The sequence below is a fragment of the Mesoplodon densirostris genome, chromosome 3, assembly GCF_025265405.1.
Source record: "Mesoplodon densirostris isolate mMesDen1 chromosome 3, mMesDen1 primary haplotype, whole genome shotgun sequence".
Taxonomy (NCBI): domain Eukaryota; kingdom Metazoa; phylum Chordata; class Mammalia; order Artiodactyla; family Ziphiidae; genus Mesoplodon; species Mesoplodon densirostris.
The window spans coordinates 29,363,257-29,385,414 of NC_082663.1; the positions used below are offsets into that span (position 1 = coordinate 29,363,257).

Consider the following 22,158-nt stretch of genomic DNA (forward strand, 5'->3'; position numbering starts at 1 on the left):
CCTCAACTTGGCACCCAAGACTCCATTTTCTCTGTCTAATTCATACGTTCTGTGTCTTTCAACTTAAACCTCCCTTCAGGCAGACTGGTCTTCTTACAGCCTTCCCTAATACTCCAGCACCCCCCAACCCCACCCCACCAGTGCACGTGTGCACGAGTGTGCTCGTGCGTGCACGCACACACACACACACACACACACACGCTTATTCTGTCTTTATGGCCTCAGGCTGTTTACTCCGAGTGGAAACCCGTTCTCCTTCTTCTCCATCAGTCAAAACCCTACCTACTCTTCAGAAAGGAGATGAGTCCCACTTCCTGTATAGAGGCTTTACTAACTCACTGTTTCTCCAGATGTGGTCCTCAGACAGCCTACACCAGTATCACCTAAGATAGTTGTTATAAATCTGAATCCTTGGTTCTCACCTTAGAACTTGTGAACCGTAACTACTGGAGGCCCAGGAATCTGCATTTTAACAGGGTGCTTATGATGCTCCATGCCATTTGAGGACCACTGTCATCTGTAACTTGAGATGCAGCCCTCTCTTTCACCACGGAGTCCAGTTTTCTTTTCAGTTGGGACCTACACAACAGGCATCTCCGAGTGTTCTACGAAGACTTCTCGGCCTCTGGGTCACTTTTAGGGCTCTTCCAGAGAAACTGTTCCCATTGCTGCAATTCACTAAGGACCTGTACATCTGGAACATATGAGGGCTGCAGGCATCAAATGCAAGTCCTTTCAAATTATCTCTCTTGCCACTGACTGCACCCATACTGTGAAAGCGGGCTCCAAGGGCCAACCGGAGAGCAAACTGAGGGCTGAGGTGTAAGCGGAGCATCAGAGGCACAGTGGGCCTCCCCACATAGCAGGGGTGAATATGTTTCTCAGACCCTGGCGGCTGCCGAGAGGAGAGCTGACGCAGCCATGGCAGTCCTCAGTAGGGTGGAGGAGAACCCCTATGTGTTCTCTGCTGGCTTTTCTCTTTTCTCCAGAGTTTCCCTTTCCCATCAGGGATCACTAGACATGAGCTAGGCTAGAAGATGAGGAAATAGTTCTGTAAACTGAATACTCCCAAGTCTCCCTCTGTTAACTGGACTAATAGTTCAAGTAAGTGCCAGGAATACCAGCCTTTAGTTAGAAAATGAGGGGGAACATGCCCCATGTTCTGTCTAGCAGAGGTTTGGTATCCCCTTTGTCTTCTTTCTCTAGAGAGGGGCCTCACTGCATTTAGAAATTAGGCCTTTTGTGTGTGTATATGTGTGACCAATTAGTATCACCAGCTTCATCTTGGATTGAAAAAAATCCCCAGATGGAAGTAATTGTATTCATAAGCCCTTTGACTTTATAGAATGCCGTTTCCAGAAAGCTCGAATGAAGCATAGCACTCTGTGGCATAACCAAGTTCATTCCTGGACTATCTCCATGTGTTTGGTAAAAGGGCAGCTTCTATAATTTAGTTGTCATTTTACATTTGGAGGATGGAGAAGCTTTGTGGAATGAAAGGGTCACATGGCATGAGCAGTGGATTGGGAATGGGATACGCAGCTTCCACTCCTGACTCCATCAGTGATTTCCAAACTGAGTCCATAGACGAATGCCAGGATGGCTGCATAAGAAGCATTTGTGGAGTTAATTCAAAATATAGAGTCCTGGACACTATTCCTCTAGAGATTCCAACTCAATACGTCTGGGGTGAGGGGCAGGATGGGGGGAGCCAGGAACCTATATTCTTTACAAGCATTCCAGATAATTCTAATGCACTGCCAATTTGGGGAACCAATACTAAAGACCAAACGACCACCACACTGCCCTCCTTCCCCCTCCCAGGAATGTCTTTGACTGAAAAACCTTTTTAATGTTTCTCACCTTGCCATCCACCCTCAAACTTCCCCAGGCCTCCCAGCTCAGGCCAAGAAACATGCTGAGTCTGCCAAGAACATACTGCTGACCTGGAAGGGAAACACGACCTCGGACAAGGCGAAAAAGGAAATCCTGGAAACTCTGGTCATGCTCCACTACACTCTGGGGATGACCTGGCTCCTACAGAACCGATATCCTTCCCTTCCCAGCGGGGTCTGGAGATCAGGGCCAGGGGCCACGCATGCCACATGGGTCGTCTCACACAGGGTGAGAGGTGAAACCGAGGCCTCGTAGCTCCATTCTGACATACAGGTCTTCCACAAGCCTCTGCTGTCCATCTAGAAAGTACGAATGTTCCTCCTGTGTCTATTCATATGAGCTCTGAGTTAAACCATGGGAGGGTTCTCACGGGGGACACGTCCCCTGGCCAGCTGAAGGCTTTTGGAGCCCGTCCTGCTCCTCACAGGGCACTCAAGACAGCGTTAGCAACGAGGACGCAGGTGACGGCGGTGGTGGCCATGTAGGAAGGCAGAAAATGGATGGTAGTTTAAAGCACTGCTTGTCAGAGTAGGCTGCACATTGTAATCCCCTGGGGGAGCTTTCAGAATTATCGCTATTTGGGTCCCACCCCAGAGAGTTTGATTTAGTAGGTCTGGGGTGCATCTGTTCATTGAGATTTTTAAAAGCCCCAGGTGATTGTAACATACAGCCAAAAACCTCTGATTGAATGTACACATGATCATTTTAGTTTTTCTGAAATGCCGTTGAGAACACTGCCCATGAAACCAGAGGCCAAGCAAAATAGACAAAAGAAATAGTTCTCCATATTTCCAGCGGGGAACTGTTATATATGCCTCTCCTCAAAAAGCTTGTGATTTTGACAGCTCCTTTTGGTACCATCTCCACTTGAAAACCGTTCAGGGTCTTTCATGTTCGTGAATAATCATAAGCCCTCTTTGAGCCCATGTGTCCCCAGTCTCTCCTCTCTACACATCCCCCTCTCTACTTTTTTGTTTCTGATGCTCAGCTTGCAAAATCTGATATGTTTCCTTCCTCTCTTATGCCCTTAGTGGAGGGCTATTGAAAATGTAGGCTAGAAGGATATTTGGGAATTAAGGGGATTTTCTTTCCTGCTATTTGCCTCTCGCCAAAACCCTGCTTTGCTTGGACTTTCTAAATGACCCAGAAAGTCCCTTTCAGCAGAATTAGTTCCTCTCTTTTACCATTCACAGAAACCCACTTGGGAAAAATGAATAATTGTTGTCACACAGTAGATGCCTCTAAGGAAATCCAGTGTAATTTATGGTTTCCGTTCACTCCAAACGCTCACCACCCATCCTAGCCCTGGATTGCAGCAATACCACAGGACACCCAGGGCCCTGTTCCTTTTCTGACAACATATATAGATGGAAAATAGAGAACATAGGGAAGGGTGCATTTTCAAATACTGCTTCGTTTTCCCAAGGGCCCCTTTTGTTTGCTTACCCACTGCTGCCCCTGGTCAGTGGGGGGGTGGGGGGATGGTTGTATACCTGGCATTCTCCTTGACTGTTTCACTGGCAGAGGGGCTTACTTCAACCTGCAGAAGTCAGAGAGAAACATGAAGGAGCTGATAAAATCATATAAGGGAGGTGCTTCTGGATTACAGGTCTCAAAGAAAGACCTAACAATTGCTTTGGGCAGGTAAGATCTGGGCTTAGACAAGCTTGGACTTTTATGGCTAAGGCCTGGAATTACATGATTGTCTTGTGCTCTCTATATAAAGGGAGTAAAATATTCAGAGCCAAAGGCCCAGAGACTCAAATGATAGTGAAAGAGGCTCATATTTGCCAAACGAATACACCATGGTCTCAGCTTTGTGTGCTCCGTCCCCTTTAATCCTCACAGCCACCACTGAGGTAGTTGGTGCAATAATTACATCATTAGAGAGAGGGCAAAGAAACTGAGCTGAGGTTAAACAAACTGTCCAAGGTGAAGCTTTTTTTAACATACAAATTTTATTTATTTATTTTTGGCTGCCTCGGCTGTTCATTTCTGCGTGCGGGCTTTCTCTAGTTGCGGTGAGCGGGGGCTACGCTTCGTTGCGGTGCACGGGCTTCTCATTGCGGTGGCTTCTCTTGTTGTGGAGCACGGGCTCTAGGCGCGTGGACTTCAGTAGTTGTGGCACGTGGGCTCAGTAGTTGTGGCTCGCGGGCTCTAGAGCGCAGGCTCAGTGGTTGTGGTGCATGGGTTTAGTTGCTCTGCGGCATGGGGGATCTTCCCGGACCAGGGATCGAACCCGTGTCCCCTGCATTGGCAGGCAGATTCTTAACCACTGCACCACCAGGGAAGCCCCAAGGTGATAAGCTTTAAGTGTTGGATCTGAACTTGATCTGAACTTACGGACTGTTAGCCCTTTCTTGTGCTACCCCTCATACTTACTGCAAAATTCCTTTTTTTTTTCTGAATTGCCACCTACATTTGTCATCAAGTATGACCACTTAAAAGATGAGGAAGGAACAGTTAATGAAGACAATTTATTGGAGGTCCATGAGTTATGCATAGCACATGCATTTTAAGGGAAAGTTGTGTTCCATATGGAAACAAAGTTCATGGAATTTGTTCAAGCCAGAATGAGACTTAACTGTTTCACAGTTGAGTTAGGGATCCTCTGAGAATCAGAATATTTAGATACGAGAGTGGGCCCATCAGATTATCAGAAGAAAAAAAAGAATAATAAAAGGTTTACTATCCCCTAGAGTTTTCAAATACCTTCACATACTTAAAAGCAATCTGTTTCCACAACTGTAAGCACTTGGCATGGGAGGGTAGGTGACGGAATGGTAAGGAAATGACATGAGTCACGCCTGCCTCCTCTAAAAAGCCATGAATCTAGAAGTCAAATGGGAAGTGGCAGGGAGATGTCTGCACGTCCAGAGTTAAATATTGACTTACGTCCACAGGCCCATAAATTCGAGTCTAGTGAATGTCTACTGCAGTCACACGGGGCAGTGACTCAGGTTTTTGTGCTTATGTGAAAGATAGCCTTGTTCCTCTTTCAGAATAAATTTGAGGGCATATTTCATTCATCCATTCCACACTGCTGACCTGTTTTGTACATGTACTGTGCTAAGTGTTGGAACGTTTGCTAAAGTATAACTACGTCCTAGACACTGTTCTAAGTGCTTTACATAATTTATTTCATTCAGTCTTATACCACAAGCCTATGAGGCAGGTATTTTTCTGTTTAATTTACAGATAAGAAAATTAAGGCATGGAAAAATTAAGTAGCTCAGGGTGACAGAACTGATAGGTAGGAGAGCCAGCACTGGGTCGTCTGAATCCCTAGCTCACCTTCTATGACACACTGAGTTATGTCTGATACCCACGAAATATCTAGGAAGGGCAAATCCTTTTTCCTAGTTGAAGGGTGGGGAAAATGAGGCCAGATTGCTCAGGCAGGTCAGACAACTTGGCTGATTATCTTCCTACAAGCTCTTGATGAAAGGCATTATCATTCTATAACTTGTGCTCTTATGGTCAAGGGAAATAGTGGTCTGATTGACAAAAAAAAAAAAAATTTGTCTGTGTGAAGAATTATCAGATAACCATGCCTTATATATTCTTTTGACTGAAAATTCTAATCTTCAGGGGAGGGAGAAACGTTCCAGCTTAAAATAAATTGTAACTATTGCAGAATGCCTTATATAAAATAATTTTATACACACACTTATATTTTTAATTCAACCTGGGAATACAAAGATGGGGGCACGGGGTGAGGGAGAAGAAATATTGATTGTGTATCTACTATATGTTAGGCAATTTTACATATTATTTTTAATCTAATCTTCATAACAACCGTGTAATTTAGGTATTCTTAACCTTCTTTTATTTGGAAGGAAATAAAGACTCCTGGAGTTTGCCCATAAAGCTAATAACTGTGAGAAGCAGCTTTGAACTACACATGTTCTTCTCTTTTGTGTCTTGCTAACTCTAGAAAGAGAAACCTAAATGAATGCTATTTTATTATCATTAAAAATTATATTCCCCATTTGTTTTGGTAATTTGAAAGAACAGACATATATGAAGAAAATAAAAGTCAATTGTAATGTCACCACCCAGACATAACTGCTATGAACATTTCAGTTATCTCTCTCTCTCTTTATATATATATATATGTATATACACACATATATAAACACACACACATATATACATGTCGGGATTATATATATATATATATATATATATATATATTTAACATCTTTATTGGAGTATAATTGCCTTACAATGGTGTGTTAGTTTCTGCTAGATAACAAACTGAATCACCTATACATATACATATATCCCCATATCTCCTCCCTCTTGCATCTCCCTCCCACCCTCCCTATCCCACCCCTCTAGGTGTTCACAAAGCACCGAGCTGATCTCCCTGTGCTATGTGGCTGCTTCCCACCAGCTATCTATTTTTACCTTTGTTAGTATATATAAGTCCATACCACTCTCTCACTTCGTCCCAGCTTACCCTTCCCCCTCCCCGTATCCTCAAGTCCATTCTCTATGTCTGCGTCTTTATTCCTGTCCTGCCGCTAGGTCCTTCAGAACAATTTTTTTGTTTTTAGATTCCATATGTATGTGTTAGCATACAGTATTTGTTTTTCTCTTTCTGACTTACTTCACTCTGTATGACAGACTCTAGGTCCATCCACCTCACTACAAATAACTCAATTTCGTTTCTTTTTATGGCTGAATAATATTCCATTGTATATATGTGCCACATCTTCTTTATCCAGTCATCTGTCAGTGGACACTTAGGTTGCTTCCATGTCCTGGCTATTGTAAATAGACCTGCAATGAACATTGTGGTACATGACTCCCTTTTTTTTGAAATTTTGAGTTTTATTTATTTTTTTATACAGCAGGTTCTTATTATTTATCCATTTTATACATATTAGTGTATATATGTCAATCCCAATCTCCCAATTCATCACACCACCACCCTCCTGCCACTTTCCCCCTTGGTGTCCATACGTTTGTTCTCTACATCTGTGTCTCAATTTCTGCCCTGCAAACTGGTTCATCTGTATCATTGTTCTAGGTTCCACATATTTGCGTTAATATATGATACTTGTTTTTCTCTTTCTGACTTAACTTCACTCTGTATGACAGTCTCTAGATCCATCCACGTTTCTACAAATTACCCAATTTTGTTCCTTTTTATGGATGAGTAATATTCCATTGTATATATGTACCACACCTTCTTTATCCATTCATCTGTTGATGGGCATTTAGGTTGCTTCCATGAGCTGGCTATTGTAAATAGTGCTGCAATGAACATTGGGGTGCTTGTGTCTTTTTGAATTATTATTTTCTCTGGGTATATGCCCAGTAGTGGGATTGCTGCGTCATATGGTAATTCTATTTTTAGTTTTCTAAGGAACCTCCATACTGTTCTCCATAGTGGCTGTATCAATTTGCATTCCCACCAACAGTGCAGGAGGGTTCCCGTTTCTCCACACCCTCTCCAGCATTTGTTGTTTGTTGATTTTCTGATGATGCCCATTCTGACCTGTGTGAGGTGATACCTCATTGTAATTTTGATTTGCATTTCTCTAATACTTACTGATGTTGAGCAGCTTTTCATATGCTTCTTGGCCATCTGTATGTCTTTGGAGAAATGTCTATTTAGGTCTTCTGCCCATTTTTGGATTGGGTTGTTTGTTTTTTTTAATATTGAGCTACATGAGCTGTTTATATATTTTGGAGATTAATCCTCTGTCCGTTGATTCACTTGCAAATATGTTCTCCCATTCTGAGGGTTGTCTTTTCGTCTTGTTTGTAGTTTCCTTTGCTTTCCAAAAGCTTTTAAGTTTCATTAGGTCCCATTTGTTTATTTTTGTTTTTACTTCCATTACTCTAGGAGGATCAAAAAAGATCGTGCTGTGATTTATGTCAAAGAGTGTTCTTCCTATGTTTTCCTCTAAGAGTTTTATAGTGACCGGTCTTACATTTAGGTCTCGAATCCATTTTGAGTTTATTTTTGTGTATGGTGTTAGGGAGTGTTCTAATTTCATTCTTTTACATGTAGCTGTCCAGTTTTTCCAGCACCACTTATTGAAGAGACTGTCTTTTCTCCATTGTATATCCTTGCCTCCTTTGTCATACATTAGTTGACCATTGGTGCATGTGTTTATCTCTGGGCTCTCTATCCTGTTCCATTGATCTATATTTCTCTTTTTGTGCCAGTACCATATTGTCTTGATTACTGTAGCTTTTTAGTGTAGTCTGAAGTCAGGGAGTCTGATTCCTCCAGCTCCATTTTTCTTTCTCACGATTGCTTTGCCTATTTGAGGTCTTTTGTGTTTCCATACAAATTGTGAAATTTTTTGTTCTAGTTCTGTGAAAAATGCCATTGACAGTTTGATAGGGATTGCATTGAATCTGGAGATTGCCTTGGGTAGTATAGACAGTTTCACAATGTTGATTCTTCCAGTCCAAGAACATGGTATATCTCTCCATCTGTTTGTATCATCTTTAATTTCTTTCATCAGTGTCTTATAGTTTTCTGCATACCGGTCTTCTGTCTCCTTAGGTAGGTTTATTCCTAGGTATTTTATTCGTTTTGTTGCAATGGTAAATGGGAGTGTTTCCTTAATTTCTCTTTCAGATTTTTCATCATTAGTGTATAGGAATGCAAGAGATTTCTGTGCATTAATTTTCTATCCTGCTACTTTACCAAATTCATTGATTAGCTCTAGTAGTTTTCTGGTAGCATCTTTAGGCTTCTCTATGTATGGTATCATGTCATCTGCAAACAGTGACAGCTTTACTTCTTCTTTTCCAATTTGGATTCCTTTCATTTATCTTCTCTGATTGCTGTGGCTAAAACTTCCAAAACTATGTTGAATAATAGTGGTGAGAATGGACAGCCTTGTCTTGTTCCTGATCTTAGAGGAAATGGTTTCAGCTTTTCAACATATTGGCTGTGAGTTTCTCATATATGGCCTTTATTATGTTGAGGTACGTTCCCTCTATGCCTACTTTCTGGAGGGTTTTTATCATAAATGGGTGTTGAATTTTGTCGAAAGCTCTTTCTGCATCTAATGAGATGGTCATATGGTTTTTCTCCTTCAGTTTGTTAATATGATTTATCACATTGATTGATTTGCATATATTGAAGAATCCTTGCATTCCTGGGATAAACCCCACTTGATCATGTTGTATGATCCTTTTAATGTGTTGTTGGATTCTGTTTGCTAGTATTTTGTTGAGGATTTTCACATCTATGTTTGTCAGTGATATTGGCCTGTAGTTTTCTTTGTTTGTGACATCTTTGTCTGGTTTTGGTATCAGGGTGATGGTGGCCTTGTAGAATGAGTTTGGGAGTGTTCCTCCCTCTGCTGTATTTGGTAAGAGTTTAAGAAGGATAGGTGTTAGCTTTTCTCTAAATGTTTGATAGAATTCACCTGTGAAGCCATCTGGTCCTGGGCTTTTGTTTGTTGGAAGATTTTTAATCACAGTCTCAATTTCAGTGCTTGTGATTGGTCTGTTTATATTTTCTATTTCTTCCTGGTTCAGTCTTGGAAGGTTGTGCTTTTTTAAGAATTTGTCCATTTCTTCCAGGTTGTCCATTTTATTGTCATATAGTTGCTTGTAGTAATCGCTCATGATCCTTTGTATTTCTTCAGTGTCAGTTGTTACTTCTCCTCTTTCATTTCTGATTCTATTGATTTGAGTCTTCTCCCTTTTTTTCTTGATGAGTCTGGCTAATGGTTTATCAATTTTGTTTATCTTCTCAAAGTACCAACCTTTAGTTTTATTGATCTTTGCTATTGTTTGCTTCATTTCTTTTTCATTTATTTCTGATCTGATCTTTGTGATTTCTTTTCTTCTGCTAACGTTGGGGTTTTTTGTTCTTTCTCTGATTGCTCTAGGTGTAAGGTTAGGTTGTTTATTTGAGATGTTTCTGGTTTCTTGAGGTAGGATGGTACTGCTATACACTTCCCTCTTAGAACTGCTTTTGCTGCATCCCATATGTTTTGGGTTGTGTTTTCTTTGTCATTTGTTTCTAGGTATTTTTTGATCTCCTCTTTGGTTTCTTCAGTGATCTCTTGGTTATTAAGTAGTATATTGTTTAGCCTCCATGTGTTTGTATTTTTTACAGATTTTTTTCCTGTAATTGTTATCTAGTCTCATAGCATTGTGGTCGGAAACGATACTTGATATGATTTCAATTTTCTTAAAGTTACCAAGGCTTGATTTGTGACCCAAGATATGATCTATCCTGGAGAATGTTCAATGAGCACTTGAGAAGAGAGTGTATTCTGTTGTTTTTGGATGGAATGTCCTATAAACATCCATTAAGTCCATCTTGTTTAATATATCATTTAAAGCTTGTGTTTCCTTATTTATTTTCGTTTGGATCATCTGTCCATTTGTGAATGTGGGGTGTCAAAGTCTCCTACTATGATTATGTTACTGTTGATTTCCCCTTTTATGGATGTTATCATTTGCCTCATGTATTGAGGTGCTCATATGTTGGGTGCATCAGTATTTACAACTGTTATATCTTCTTCTTGGATTGATCCCTTGATCATTATGCAGTGGCCTTCTTTGTCTCTTGTAATAGTGTTTATTTTAGTCTACCTTGTCTGATATGAGAATTGCTATTCCAGGTTTCTTTTGATTTCCATTTGCATGGAATATCTTTTTCCATCCCCTCACTTTCAGTCTGTATGTGTCCCTAGGTCTGAAGTGGGTCCCTTGTAGACAGCATATATATGGGTCTTGTTTTTGTATCCATTCAGCCAGTCTGTGTATTTTGATGGGAGCATTTAATCCATTTACATTTAAGGTAATTATTGATTTGTATGTTCCCATTACCATTTTCTTAATTGTTTAGGGTTTGTTCTTTGTTACTGTAGGTCTTTTCCTTCTCTTGTGTTTCCTGCCTAAGGAAGTTCCTTTAGCATTTGTTGTAAAGCTGATTTGGTGGTGCAGAATTCTCTTAGCTTTTGCTTGTCTGTAAAGGTTTTAATTTCTCCATCAAATCTGAATGAGGTCCTTGCTGGGTAGAGTAATCTTGGTTGTAGGTTTTTCCCTTTTATCACTTTAAATATGTCCTGCCACTCCCTTCTGGCTTGCAGAGTTTCTGCTGAAAGATCAGCTGTTAACCTTATGGGGATTCCCTTGTATGTTATTTTTTGTTTTTCCCTTGCTGCTTTTCATATTTTTTCTTTGTGTTTAGTTTTTGATAGTTTGACTAATATGTGGCTTGGCGTGTTTCTCCTTGGATTTATCCTCTATGGGACTCTCTGTGCTTCCTGGACTTGATTGATTGTTTCCTTTCCCATATTAGGGAAGTTTTCAACTATCACCTCTTCAAAAAATTTCTCAGTCTCTTTGTTTCTCTCTTCTTCTTCTGGGGCCCCCTATAATTCGAATGTTGGTGCATTTAATATTGTCCCAGAGGTCTCTAAGACTGTCCTCAATTATTTTCATTCTTTTTTCTTTATTCTGCTCTGCAGTAGTTATTTCCACTATTTTATCTTTCAGGTCACTTATCATTCTTCTGCCTCAATTATTCTGCTATTGATTCCTTCTAGAGAATTTTTAATTTCATTTATTGTGTTTTTCATCATTGTTTGTTTGCTCTTTATTTCTTCTAGTTCCTTGTTAAACATTTCTTCTATTTTCTCCATTCTATTTTCAAGATTTTGCATCATCTTTAGTATCATTACTCTGAATTCTTTTTCAGATAGACTGCCTATTTCCTCTTCATTTGTTTGGTCTGTTGGGATTTTCCCTTGCTCCTTCATCTCCTGTGTGTTTCTCTGTCTTCTCATTTTGCTCAACTTACTGTGTTTGGTGTCTCCTTTCTGCAGGCTGCAGGTTCATAGTTCCTGTTGTTTTTGGTGTCTGCCCCCAGTGGCTAAGGTTGGTTCAGTGTGTTGTGTAGGCTTCCTGGTGGAGGGGACTGGTGCCTGTGTTCTGGTGGATGAGGCTGGATCTTGTCTTTCTGGTGGGCAGGACCGCATCTGTGACCTTATTATGATTTTAGGCAGCCTCTCTGCTAATGGGTGGGGTTGTTTTCCTGTCTTGCTAGTTCTTTGGCATAGGGTGTCTAGCACTGTAGCTTGCTGGTTGTTGAGTGGAGGTGGGTCTTAGCGTTGCGATGGAGACGTCTGGGAGAGCTTTTGCCATTTGATATTATGTGTAGCCAGGAGGTCTTTGGTGGACCAATGTCCTGAACATGGCTCTCCCACCTCAGAGGCCCTGGCCTGACACCCAGCTGGTGCACCAAGACCCTGTCAGCCACAGAGCTCAGAGGAAAAGGGAGAAAAAAAGAAAGAAAGAAAAAAATAAAATAAAAAAGAAAGTTATTAAAATAAAAAATTAAAAAATATTAAAAATCAAAAAACCTAAAAAGTAATAAAAATAGAAGAAAGAAAGAGAGCAAGCAAACAAAAAACAAATCCACCAATGATAACAAGCGTTAAAAACTATACTAAAAAAATCCCCCCCAAACCGGACAGACAAAACCCTAGGACAAATGGTAAAAGCAAAGCTATACAGACAAAATCACACAAAGAAGCATACCTATACACACTCACAAAAAGAGAAAAAGGAAAAAAAAAATCTACATATAAAAAAGGGAAAGGAAGAGAGCAACCAAATCAATAAACAAATCTACCAATGATAATAAACTCTAAATAGTAAACTAAGATAAACATAAAACCAGAAACCAGTCAGTCGCATACAGCAAACCCCAAGTCTACAGTTGCTCCCAAAGTCCACTGTGTCAATTTTGGGATGATTCGTTGTCTATTGAGGTATTCCACAGATGCAGGGTACATCAAGTTGACTGTGGAGATTTAATCCGCTGCTCCTGAGGCTGCTGGGAGAGATTTCCCTTTCTCTTCTTTGTTCGCACAGCTCCCGGGGTTCAGCTTTGGGTATGGACCCGCCTCTGCATGTAGGTTGCCTGAGGGCATCTGTTCTTCGCTCAGACAGGACGGGGTTAAAGGAGCAGCTGATTCGGGGGCTCTGGCTCACTCAGGCGGTGGGCGGGTGGTGAGGGAGGGATACGGATGCAGGGCGAGCCTGCGGCAGCAGAGGCCAGTGTGACGTTGCACCAGCCTGAGGCGCGCTGTGTGTTCTTCCGGGGGAGTTGTCCCTGGATCACGGGACCCTGGCAGTGGCGGGCTGCACAGGCTCCCGGGAGGGGAGGTGTGGAGAGTGACCTCTGCTTGCACACAGGCTTCTTGGTGGCTGCAGCAGCAGGAGCTTTAGCGTTTCATGCCCGTCTCAGGGGTCTGCACTGATAGCCGAGGCTCGCGCCAGTCTCTGGACTCATTTAAGCGGCACTCTGAATCCCCTCTCCTCGCGCACCCCAAAACAATGGTCTCTTGCCTCTTTGGCAGTTCCAGACTTTCACCCGGACTCCCTCCCGGCTAGCCGTGGCGCACCAGCCCCTTCAGGCTGTGTTCACGCAGCCAACCCAGTCCTCTCCCTGGGATCCGACCGAAGCCCGAGCCTCGGCTCCCAGCCCCCGCCCGCCCTGGCGGGTGAGCAAACAAGCCTCTCGGGCTGGTGAGTGCTGGTCGGCACCGATCCTCTGTGCGGGAATCTCTCTGCTTTGCCCTCCGCACCCCCGTTGCTGCGCTCACCTCCGCGGCTCCGAAGCTTCCCCCTCCCCCACGCGCAGTCTCCGCCCGCGAAGGGGCTTCCTAGTGTGTGGAAACCTTTCCTCCTTCACGGCTCCCTCTCACTGGTGCAGGTCCCGTCCCTATCCTTTTGTCTCTGTTTATTCTTTTTTCTTTTGCCCTACCCAGGTATGTGGGGAGTTTCTTGCCTTTTGGGGGGTCTGAGGTCTTCTGTCAGCGTTCAGTAGGTATTCTGTAGGAGTTGTTCTACATGTGGATGTATTTCTGATGTATTTGTGGCGAGGAAGGTGATCTCCACGTCTTACTCCTCCGCCATCTTGAAGGTCTTATCAGGATTATATTTTAAGTATAGTTTTATAACTGTAGTTTGAACTTAGCACATTAAAAAATTTTCTCCATATTAGTCTAAAAAGAAAACAGGATTAATGTCTGAAGTATTTTGTTGTATGATGTGCCATAATTTATTTAAGCATCCCCTTTTGGTGGGGGGATATTTACATTGTTTTCTCTATCCTCTCTCATTTTTAACTGAGGAGGAATAAACTAAATCAAACAGAGGAAAACCTCTGCTTTGGACTAAATCAAACAGAGGAAAACCTCTGCTTTGGCCTAAAAGAGAGGGAGCCAGAGGTAATAAAATTTTATTTTGATTTTAGAAAGTGTTTGTTTATGGGTAAATTATCGCACGTTATGAACTGCCAGAAGCCATTTTTTCCATTTGCTTTTTTATAAAATTAGACTATAGCATGATATATTAATGGGTTTGATGAATGGTAGTAGTGGAATCTGGTGGGTAAAATGCAGGTTAGTAGGAGTTTGTTTACAACAAGGCTAGGATTTGAGCCAGCCACTCAGATGATTGGCCTATGAAGGCCAAATCATTTAGTTCTTAGAATCAGTTCCTTCTGCATCTGCAAAGCAAGTGGCCTCTCTGTGACTTTCCATTCTTGTCTCTTTTCTTATAGAGCCTCCTTGGCCAACTGCAGGTTAAACCTAGCTTTGGCATACTTTGAAAAGGCAGTTGACAGTGTTATTGCTGCTAAGGGTGATAGGACATCAGATCTGGTTGGTCTTTACGAGGAAATTGCTCAGATCGAGCAGCTGGGGAGGAACCATGACTAGGCCATCCAGTACTTGCAGCAGGTAGGTGGGTTGGCTGAAGCCCCGGCCAGGTGGGCTTGTTTGGCCCCAGGCCCAGTTCCCAGGGCCAGGGACGCTTGGGCTTCTCAGAACAGGGGATGGGATTGATTTTCCTCCAGATCCACACAAGAGACCTTCCTCAACTTTAAATGACCTGGACAGAGAACAACGACTCACAGTGGGCCTATCTGCTGTGTGACCTGATTTAAGACAGCATTTCCCCTACCAGGCTTCCCTCACCTCTATCTGTACTGGGAAGAGGGAGCTGAGAAAGTCTACTCCAGGGAAAAAAGCCATAGGGGCAACTGAACTTAAGTCTTTAGCAAACGCAAAGGACTTTTTAAATGAAAATTTATGATATTTTGGTACAATGCCATCATTTGTCCTTTAAACTAGTCTAGCTGGTTGTATCTCAGAGTTTATGGTTAAACCACCATAAGTGTGTTTTGCTTGTAGGTAAGTAATTTGACAAATGCAGAGGGGAAAACAAAACTAAACATACAAAGGAATGTTGAGTTTATCATAATGGAAACAGAGTAGGGCACTATATGTATCATGTACTTGAAACTTCCCTTGAAACTGCTAGTTAAATTCACCTTTTCTCAAATGAGAACCATGCTCGTGGCCTCAGGTATCTCTCATAACCAAAAACAGATCACAGTACTGGATTTCCTATATCACAGAAAAGGTGTAATGCCATCCAACAGTGTATGTGAAAACAGTCTGCTACTGAAGAAAAGGCATTGCAGACAATCCAGAAATCCAAGGTTATTAACATCACACAATGGAGAGATGTTAGGGAATGCTGCCCTGAAAGCAGGGAGTCCACTGCTTACAGAGAAAGCCAATCTGGTGTGTCCAAGACTCTCTTAAAGCAGTGGTCAGATCATAATGGATAAAACAATAAATAATCAGTGTTTCCTAATGACAACAAAAATAATAGTTCAAATTTATGGAATGCTTTTACCATGTGCCCTTGAGGATACATTAATTCATTTAATCCATGAAATAAGCATATGAAGTAAGTGCCTTTTTTTTTTTTTTATCTTAAGGATGAGGAAACTGAAGCCCAAAGAACTATAGCTAATTCAGTTGAAGTTGTGTAGCTAACAAGTGTGGGGGGGTAGGGATTTGAACTCAGAAAATGTGACTCCAGAGCCTGTACTTATAACGACTCCGCACTGTGTCTTAGCTCTTAAGTGTTGTCTGATCATCTCTGGAGCTCCTTGAAACACCTCACAGTATTTGGCCTGTGACAAATGAAGTACAGGTGGCTCTTTTCTTGCTGGCGGGTGTGGACTGGACGTTTTCTGTCTTCTTTCTCTTTCCACATTGTTACTTCTTCCATTTTAGTTCAGATAATAATAATAATAATAAAATCTATACTTCTTTAGTGCTTACTACATTCCAGGTGATATTTGAAACACTTTACATGTATTCATGTAATCTTTACAACTGTTTGTGATAAATACTATTTTTGTCACCCCTGTTTTATAGTCAGAGAAATGAGTGACTTGCTGTATGTTACAGTAAATGGCTGAGCTAAGATGGGAACCCAGGAAGTATGACTCTAGGATTCATGCTTCACTAGACTTTTTTTTTTTAACTTATTTATTTATTATTTTTTTTGCCTTATAACAAATTTAATCAGTTATACATATACATATGTTCCCATATCCCCTCCCTTTTGCGTCTCCCTCCCACCCTCCCTATCCCACCCCTCCAGGCGGTCACAAAGCACCGAGCTGATCTCCCTGTGCTATGCGGCTGCTTCCCATTAGCTATCTACCTTACGTTTGGTAGTGTATATATGTCCATGCCGCTCTTTCACTTTGTCACAGCTTACCCTTCCCCCTCCCCATATCCTCAAGTCCATTCTCTAGTAGGTCTGTGTCTTTATTCCTGTCTTACCCCTATGTTCTTCATGACATTTTTTTTTTCTTAAATTCCATATATATGTGTCAGCATACAGTATTTGTCTTTCTCTTTCTGACTTACTTCACTCTGTATGACAGACTCTAGGTCCATCCACCTCATTACAAATAGCTCAATTTCATTTCTTTTTATGGCTGAGTAATATTCCATTGTATATATATGTGCTACATCTTCTTTACCCATTCATCCGATGATGGACACTTAGGTTGCTTCCATGTCCTGGCTATTGTAAATAGGGCTGCTATGAACATTTTGGTACACGTCTCTTTTTGAATTATGGTTTTCTCAGGGTATATGCCCAGTAGTGGGATTGCTGGGTCATATGGTAGTTCTATTTTTAGTTTTTTAAGGAACCTCCATACCGTTCTCCATAGTGGCTGTACCAATTCACATTCCCACCAGCAGTGCAAGAGTGTTCCCTTTTTTCCACACCCTCTCCAGCATTTATTGTTTCTAGATTTTTTGATGATGGCCATTCTGACTGGTGTGAGATGATATCTCATTGTAGTTTTGATTTGCATTTCTCTGATGAGTAATAGACTTTTTTTTGATACTGAACCTTTGAGAGGCTGAGCTAAAGTTATGATTTTATTTTTGCTATGAAATGTAATAAAAGTAATCATAGCTAACATTTACTGAGAACTTACCATGTGAAGGGTACTGTGCCCAGTGTTTTGCGTGCATCTCATTTAATCTTTCCCAAACCCTAATCAATGGAAACTAAATATTCCTTCTACATATGAAGGTAAAATTACTTGCTTAAGACTCACAGCTAGGAAGTAGCAGAGCTGGGACTCAAACTCATCTCTTGCGTAACTCTATGATTATATACATATCAGCTTTCAGTCAACTAACAGTTCTATGAGAGCCACTATGAAATCCACAGTGAAACACTGTCATTTGGGTACTTACCTTGTCGTGATTTGCTCTATTCCAGACCTATTCTATCTGTGTTTCTTTGTTCACTGAAGTCAGCGCCCAAGCTGCAGAGGCGAGCGCGTTACTAGCCAAGGCTTATGCCATGTCTGGAGAGGCCCAACACAGGGGTAAGTAGAGGAGGTGGTTTTGCAGATATTAACATTTCCCAGTCACAGGAGGGAAGCACACTGGCCAATGGAATGGTCTATCTATCAATATGGACAGATTATAAGTAGCTATTCATGTCTGTGATCGAAAGATAAGACTGGATACCATTTTGTAGGAAATCCCTTATGCATGAATTTAGGCACAATCATATCTCCCCAAATTAGTTGGAACATCAAAACCAGTAAGATCGGCGGGCTTCCCTGGTGGCGCAGTGGTTGAGAGTCCGCCTGCCGATGCAGGGGACATGGGTTCATGCCCCGGTACGGGAAGATCCCACATGCCATGGAGCGGCTAGGCCCGTGAGCCATGGCTGCTGAGCCTGCGTGTCCGGAGCCTGTGCTCCGCAACAGGAGAGGCCACAGCAGTGAGAAGCCCATGTACCGCAAAAAAAAAAAAAAAAAAAAAAAAAAAGATGTAGACATAGAGAGTGGACTGAAGGACACGGCGGGGAGGGGGAAGCTGGAGCGAAGTGAGAAGAGCATCGACACATATACCCTACCAAGTGTAAAATAGTTAGCTAGTGGGAAGCAGCAGCATAGCACAGGGAGATCAGCTTGGTGCTTTGCTATACCTAGAGAGGTGGGATGGGGAGTGTGGGAGGGAGGCTCAGGGGGGAGGGGATGTGGGGATGTATGTGTGCATGTGGCTGATTCACTTTGTTGTATGACAAAGACTTACACGGTATTGTGAAGCAATTACACTCCAATAAAGATCTATTACAAAATTTTTTTTTAAATTAGTTATGATTATTAAGAAATTTAATCTATTTGTGAATATGTAAAGTTTGTTTTTTATGAGAAAAAGTTTATGATTATAGAGTTAGGAAATTCCAAGGCCACCTTATTCTTTTCTTGGATACTAATTTTCTTGGATACTAATTTAACTTTAAGGAAAATCTGGATTGCCACTTCCTAGCATCCACTAAATTCCAGATGGATTAATATGTATATTTTTAAATTAATTAATTTTTTTTTTTTGCGGTACGCGGGCCTCTCACCACTATGGCCTCTCCCATTGCGGAGCACAGGCTCCGGACGCACAGGCTCAGCGGCCATGGCTCACAGGCCCAGCCGCTCCGCGGCATGTGGGATCTTCCCAGACCGGGGCACGAACCTGCGTCCCCTGCATCGGCAGGCGGACTCTCAACCACTGTGCCACCAGGGAAGCCCCACAACTATATATATTTTAAAACTGTAATGAGATCAAGCTTTCACCCATCCTGTGTGAAAATTTTAAAAATTTGAAAATATCTAGCTTTTGCCAGACAGTGGGTAAACAGGTCTGCTCATTCATGGCTGGTGCGAGTGAGAGTGTAAATTGACATGAAATTGGGGGACCAATTTGATATATCTAGTAAAATTGAAAAGGAAACATGTATAAGGATGTTCACTGTGGCAGTATTTGTAATTGTGAAAAATTAGAAACAACCTTATCAATAAATGAAAGGAAAATTTGGTATATTAACTAGATAGAATTTTGTAGTGTTTAAAAGGGCTAGATTTTGGGAGTTCCCTGGTGGCCTAGTGGTTAGGATTCCAGGCTTTACTGCCATGGCCCGGGTTCAATCCCTGGTCGGGGAACTGAGATCTCGCAGGCCACGAGCTATCTACTAGGTAGATAGCTGATCACCTGGGGAATGGTGCCATACTGGGAGCTCAGTGTTGGTCTCTGTGCTGGCAGATTGGACACTCAACAGTGGCCATAACCAGGCTGGCCTTGGTGAGTGGGAGTCCAAGTTGTTGAGCCCACTCTTGGTACCAAAATCTGTGTTAGAGTTCTCCAGAGAAACATAACCAACAGTATATATAGATAGAGATATAAAAGAGGAGCTTTATTATAGAAATTGGTTCATATGTGGTTATGGAGAATGAGAAGTACCACAATCTGCCATCTGCAAGCTGAAGAACCAGGAATGCTGGTGGTATAATTTAGTCTGAGTCTGAAGGCCTGAGAACCAGGGGAGCTGATGGTATAAATCTCAGTCTGAGGCCAAAGGCTTGAGAACTGGGGGACGTGGGGGCCACTGACATAAGTCTTGGCGCCCAAAGGCCCAAAGGGCAGGAGTAGATGGATTTCTCAGCTCAAGAAAAGAATGAGACAGATCGCTCTTCCTTTGCCCTTTTTTGATTCTATTCAGACCCTTAGTGGATTGGATAATTCCTGCCTATGTTAGTAAGGGTAGATCTTCTTTACTCAGTATACTAATTTAAATGCTAATATCTTCCATAAATATCTTCACAGACACACCAGAAATTATTGTTTACCAGCCTATCTGGGATCCCTTAGTGCAATCAGGTTGACACACAAAATTAACCATTGTAAGTACATATTTGGGGGCAGGGTTATATTGGAAATCTCTGTATTTTCCACTCAATTTTGCTGTGAATGTAAAACTGCTCTAAAAAGTTTATTAATCAAAAAAAAAAAAACCCAAAAAACAAATGCACACAAAAATAACACCAGAGCAAAGACATTAGCCTCCAAGCTCCATGGGGGAGACAGATTCTGTAGTTTAAAAACAAAACAAAACAAAATCCCATAAAGATGTATCAGAATCTGTGATTGCTCCTATATATTATCTAAAATGTACAGTTGTCAGCAAAAAAGGGACAATACAAGGAGGCAGGAACCTGTGACTCAGAAAAATTGACTCTAGGGAATTCCCTGGTGGCGGTCCAGTGGTTAGGACCCGTGCTTTCACTGCTGAGGGCCTGGGTTCAATCTCTGGTCAGGGAACTAAGATCCCACAAGCCTAGCAGCACAGCCAAAAAAAAAAAAAAAAAAAAAAGAAATAAAAATAAAGAAAGGAAAAGAAAAAGAGAAAGAGGTTGACTGTAAGTGGGCTGGATGTTGGATTTAGCAAAAGCTTCAAAGCAGCTATCATAAATATGTTCAAACAATTAAAGGAAACTGTTCAAAGGATTAAAGGAAAATATTATGAAAATCACTTAGTAAATAGGAAATCTCAATAGAGAAATATAAACTACTTTTAAAAATCAGCTAAAATGGAAATTCTAGAATTTTAAAATATAGTAACTGAATGACAAATGTGTTAATGATCACATCAGATTTGAGATGGCAGAAAAGATAGAGATAGCTCAAAAGTAGGTCACTAGAGATGATCCAATCCAAAGAACAGAGATAGGAGATATTGAAGAGAAATGAACAGAGCATAAGAGATCTGTGGGACAATAGCAGATGTACCAACACTCATGTAATGAGAGCTGCATAAGGAGAGGAGAAAGAATGAGGCAGAAAAGCATCTAAAGAAATAATGGCCCCAGAGTTCCCAAATTTGATAAAAATATTATCCACAGATTCAGAAGTCTCAGTGACAAGTAAGGTAAGCACAAAGAAAACCATAATTAGACACAAAGTCAAATTGCTAAATGACAAAGAGAAAATCTTAAAAGCAGCAGTGGAAAAACAACTCTGTACAGGGGAACAACAATAGGATTAATGGTTGATTTTTCATCAGATAGATGAAGGCTAGAAGGCAGTGGAATAATATATTCAAAATACTGCAATAGAATTCAACCAAGAATTGTACATCCAGCAGAACTATCCTTCAAAAATGAAGGTGAGATAAAGATATTTCCTGATTAACAAAAACAGCATTTGTTGGTAGCAGTCTTCCCCTGAAAGAAATACTAAAGGAAGCCATTAGGCTGAAAGAAAATGACAGCAGATGGTAACTCAAATCCACAGAAAGGAATGGAATTGGAACTGATAAGTATGCAGATAAACATAGTAGACTGTGTACACATACACAAATATTCACCAACTTGTGAATGTGTAAACAAAATGTGATATATCCATATGATAGAAAACTACTCATCAATAAAAAGGAGTAAAGTACTAATTCATGCAACAACATGGATGAACCTCAAAAACAGTATATGCTACATGAAAGAATCCAGCCTGAAAAGACTATATATTATGTGATCACATCATGTATCATGATTATATAACTATATAAATTTACTAAAACCTTATCAGACTGTATAATTACAATGGGTAAATGTGTGGTATACAAATTATACCTTAATACAGTGGTTAAAAAAAATGTTTAGTGCCTGTTCCTGAGTGATGTGTATAGAGATAATGTTCATTTTCTTTTTGCTTCTCTGCATTTTCTAGATTGATTACATAAACATCTATTATGTTTGGAATAAAAGACAACATTAGAAATAAATTTTTTTTATACCAATTAAGTTAAAAATTTTGAAATAATGGACAAATCCTTATAATACATAGCTCGCCAAAATTGGCATTAGAAGAAAGAGATAATCTGAATGGTCCTATTCAACAAATTGGATCTGTAATGGAAAACCTAAACCCACATATACATGCACATACACCTATCTTTAAGCTCACATGGTTTACAAGGAATACTTCCAAACGTCTAAGAAAAGACTTGTATCAGTCTTTTTTTAAATTTTTTTTTATTTTTTATTTTTTATTTTTATTTTTTGCTTTATAACAAATTTAATCA

At 40.9% G+C, this 22,158-nt stretch overlaps 1 protein-coding gene across 1 annotated transcript in view; it reads left to right on the forward strand.

The window, feature by feature from the left end:
* Window positions 1–22,158, forward strand: part of TTC23L (tetratricopeptide repeat domain 23 like) — a gene marked incomplete at its 5' end in the record, with an annotated part of 47,845 nt that overhangs the window by 16,950 nt on the left and 8,737 nt on the right. Inside the window, 4 exon segments of the mRNA XM_060094313.1 lie at window positions 1,892–2,048; window positions 3,415–3,540; window positions 14,468–14,645; window positions 17,515–17,623. Coding sequence (XP_059950296.1) covers window positions 1,892–2,048; window positions 3,415–3,540; window positions 14,468–14,645; window positions 17,515–17,623 — 570 coding nt within the window.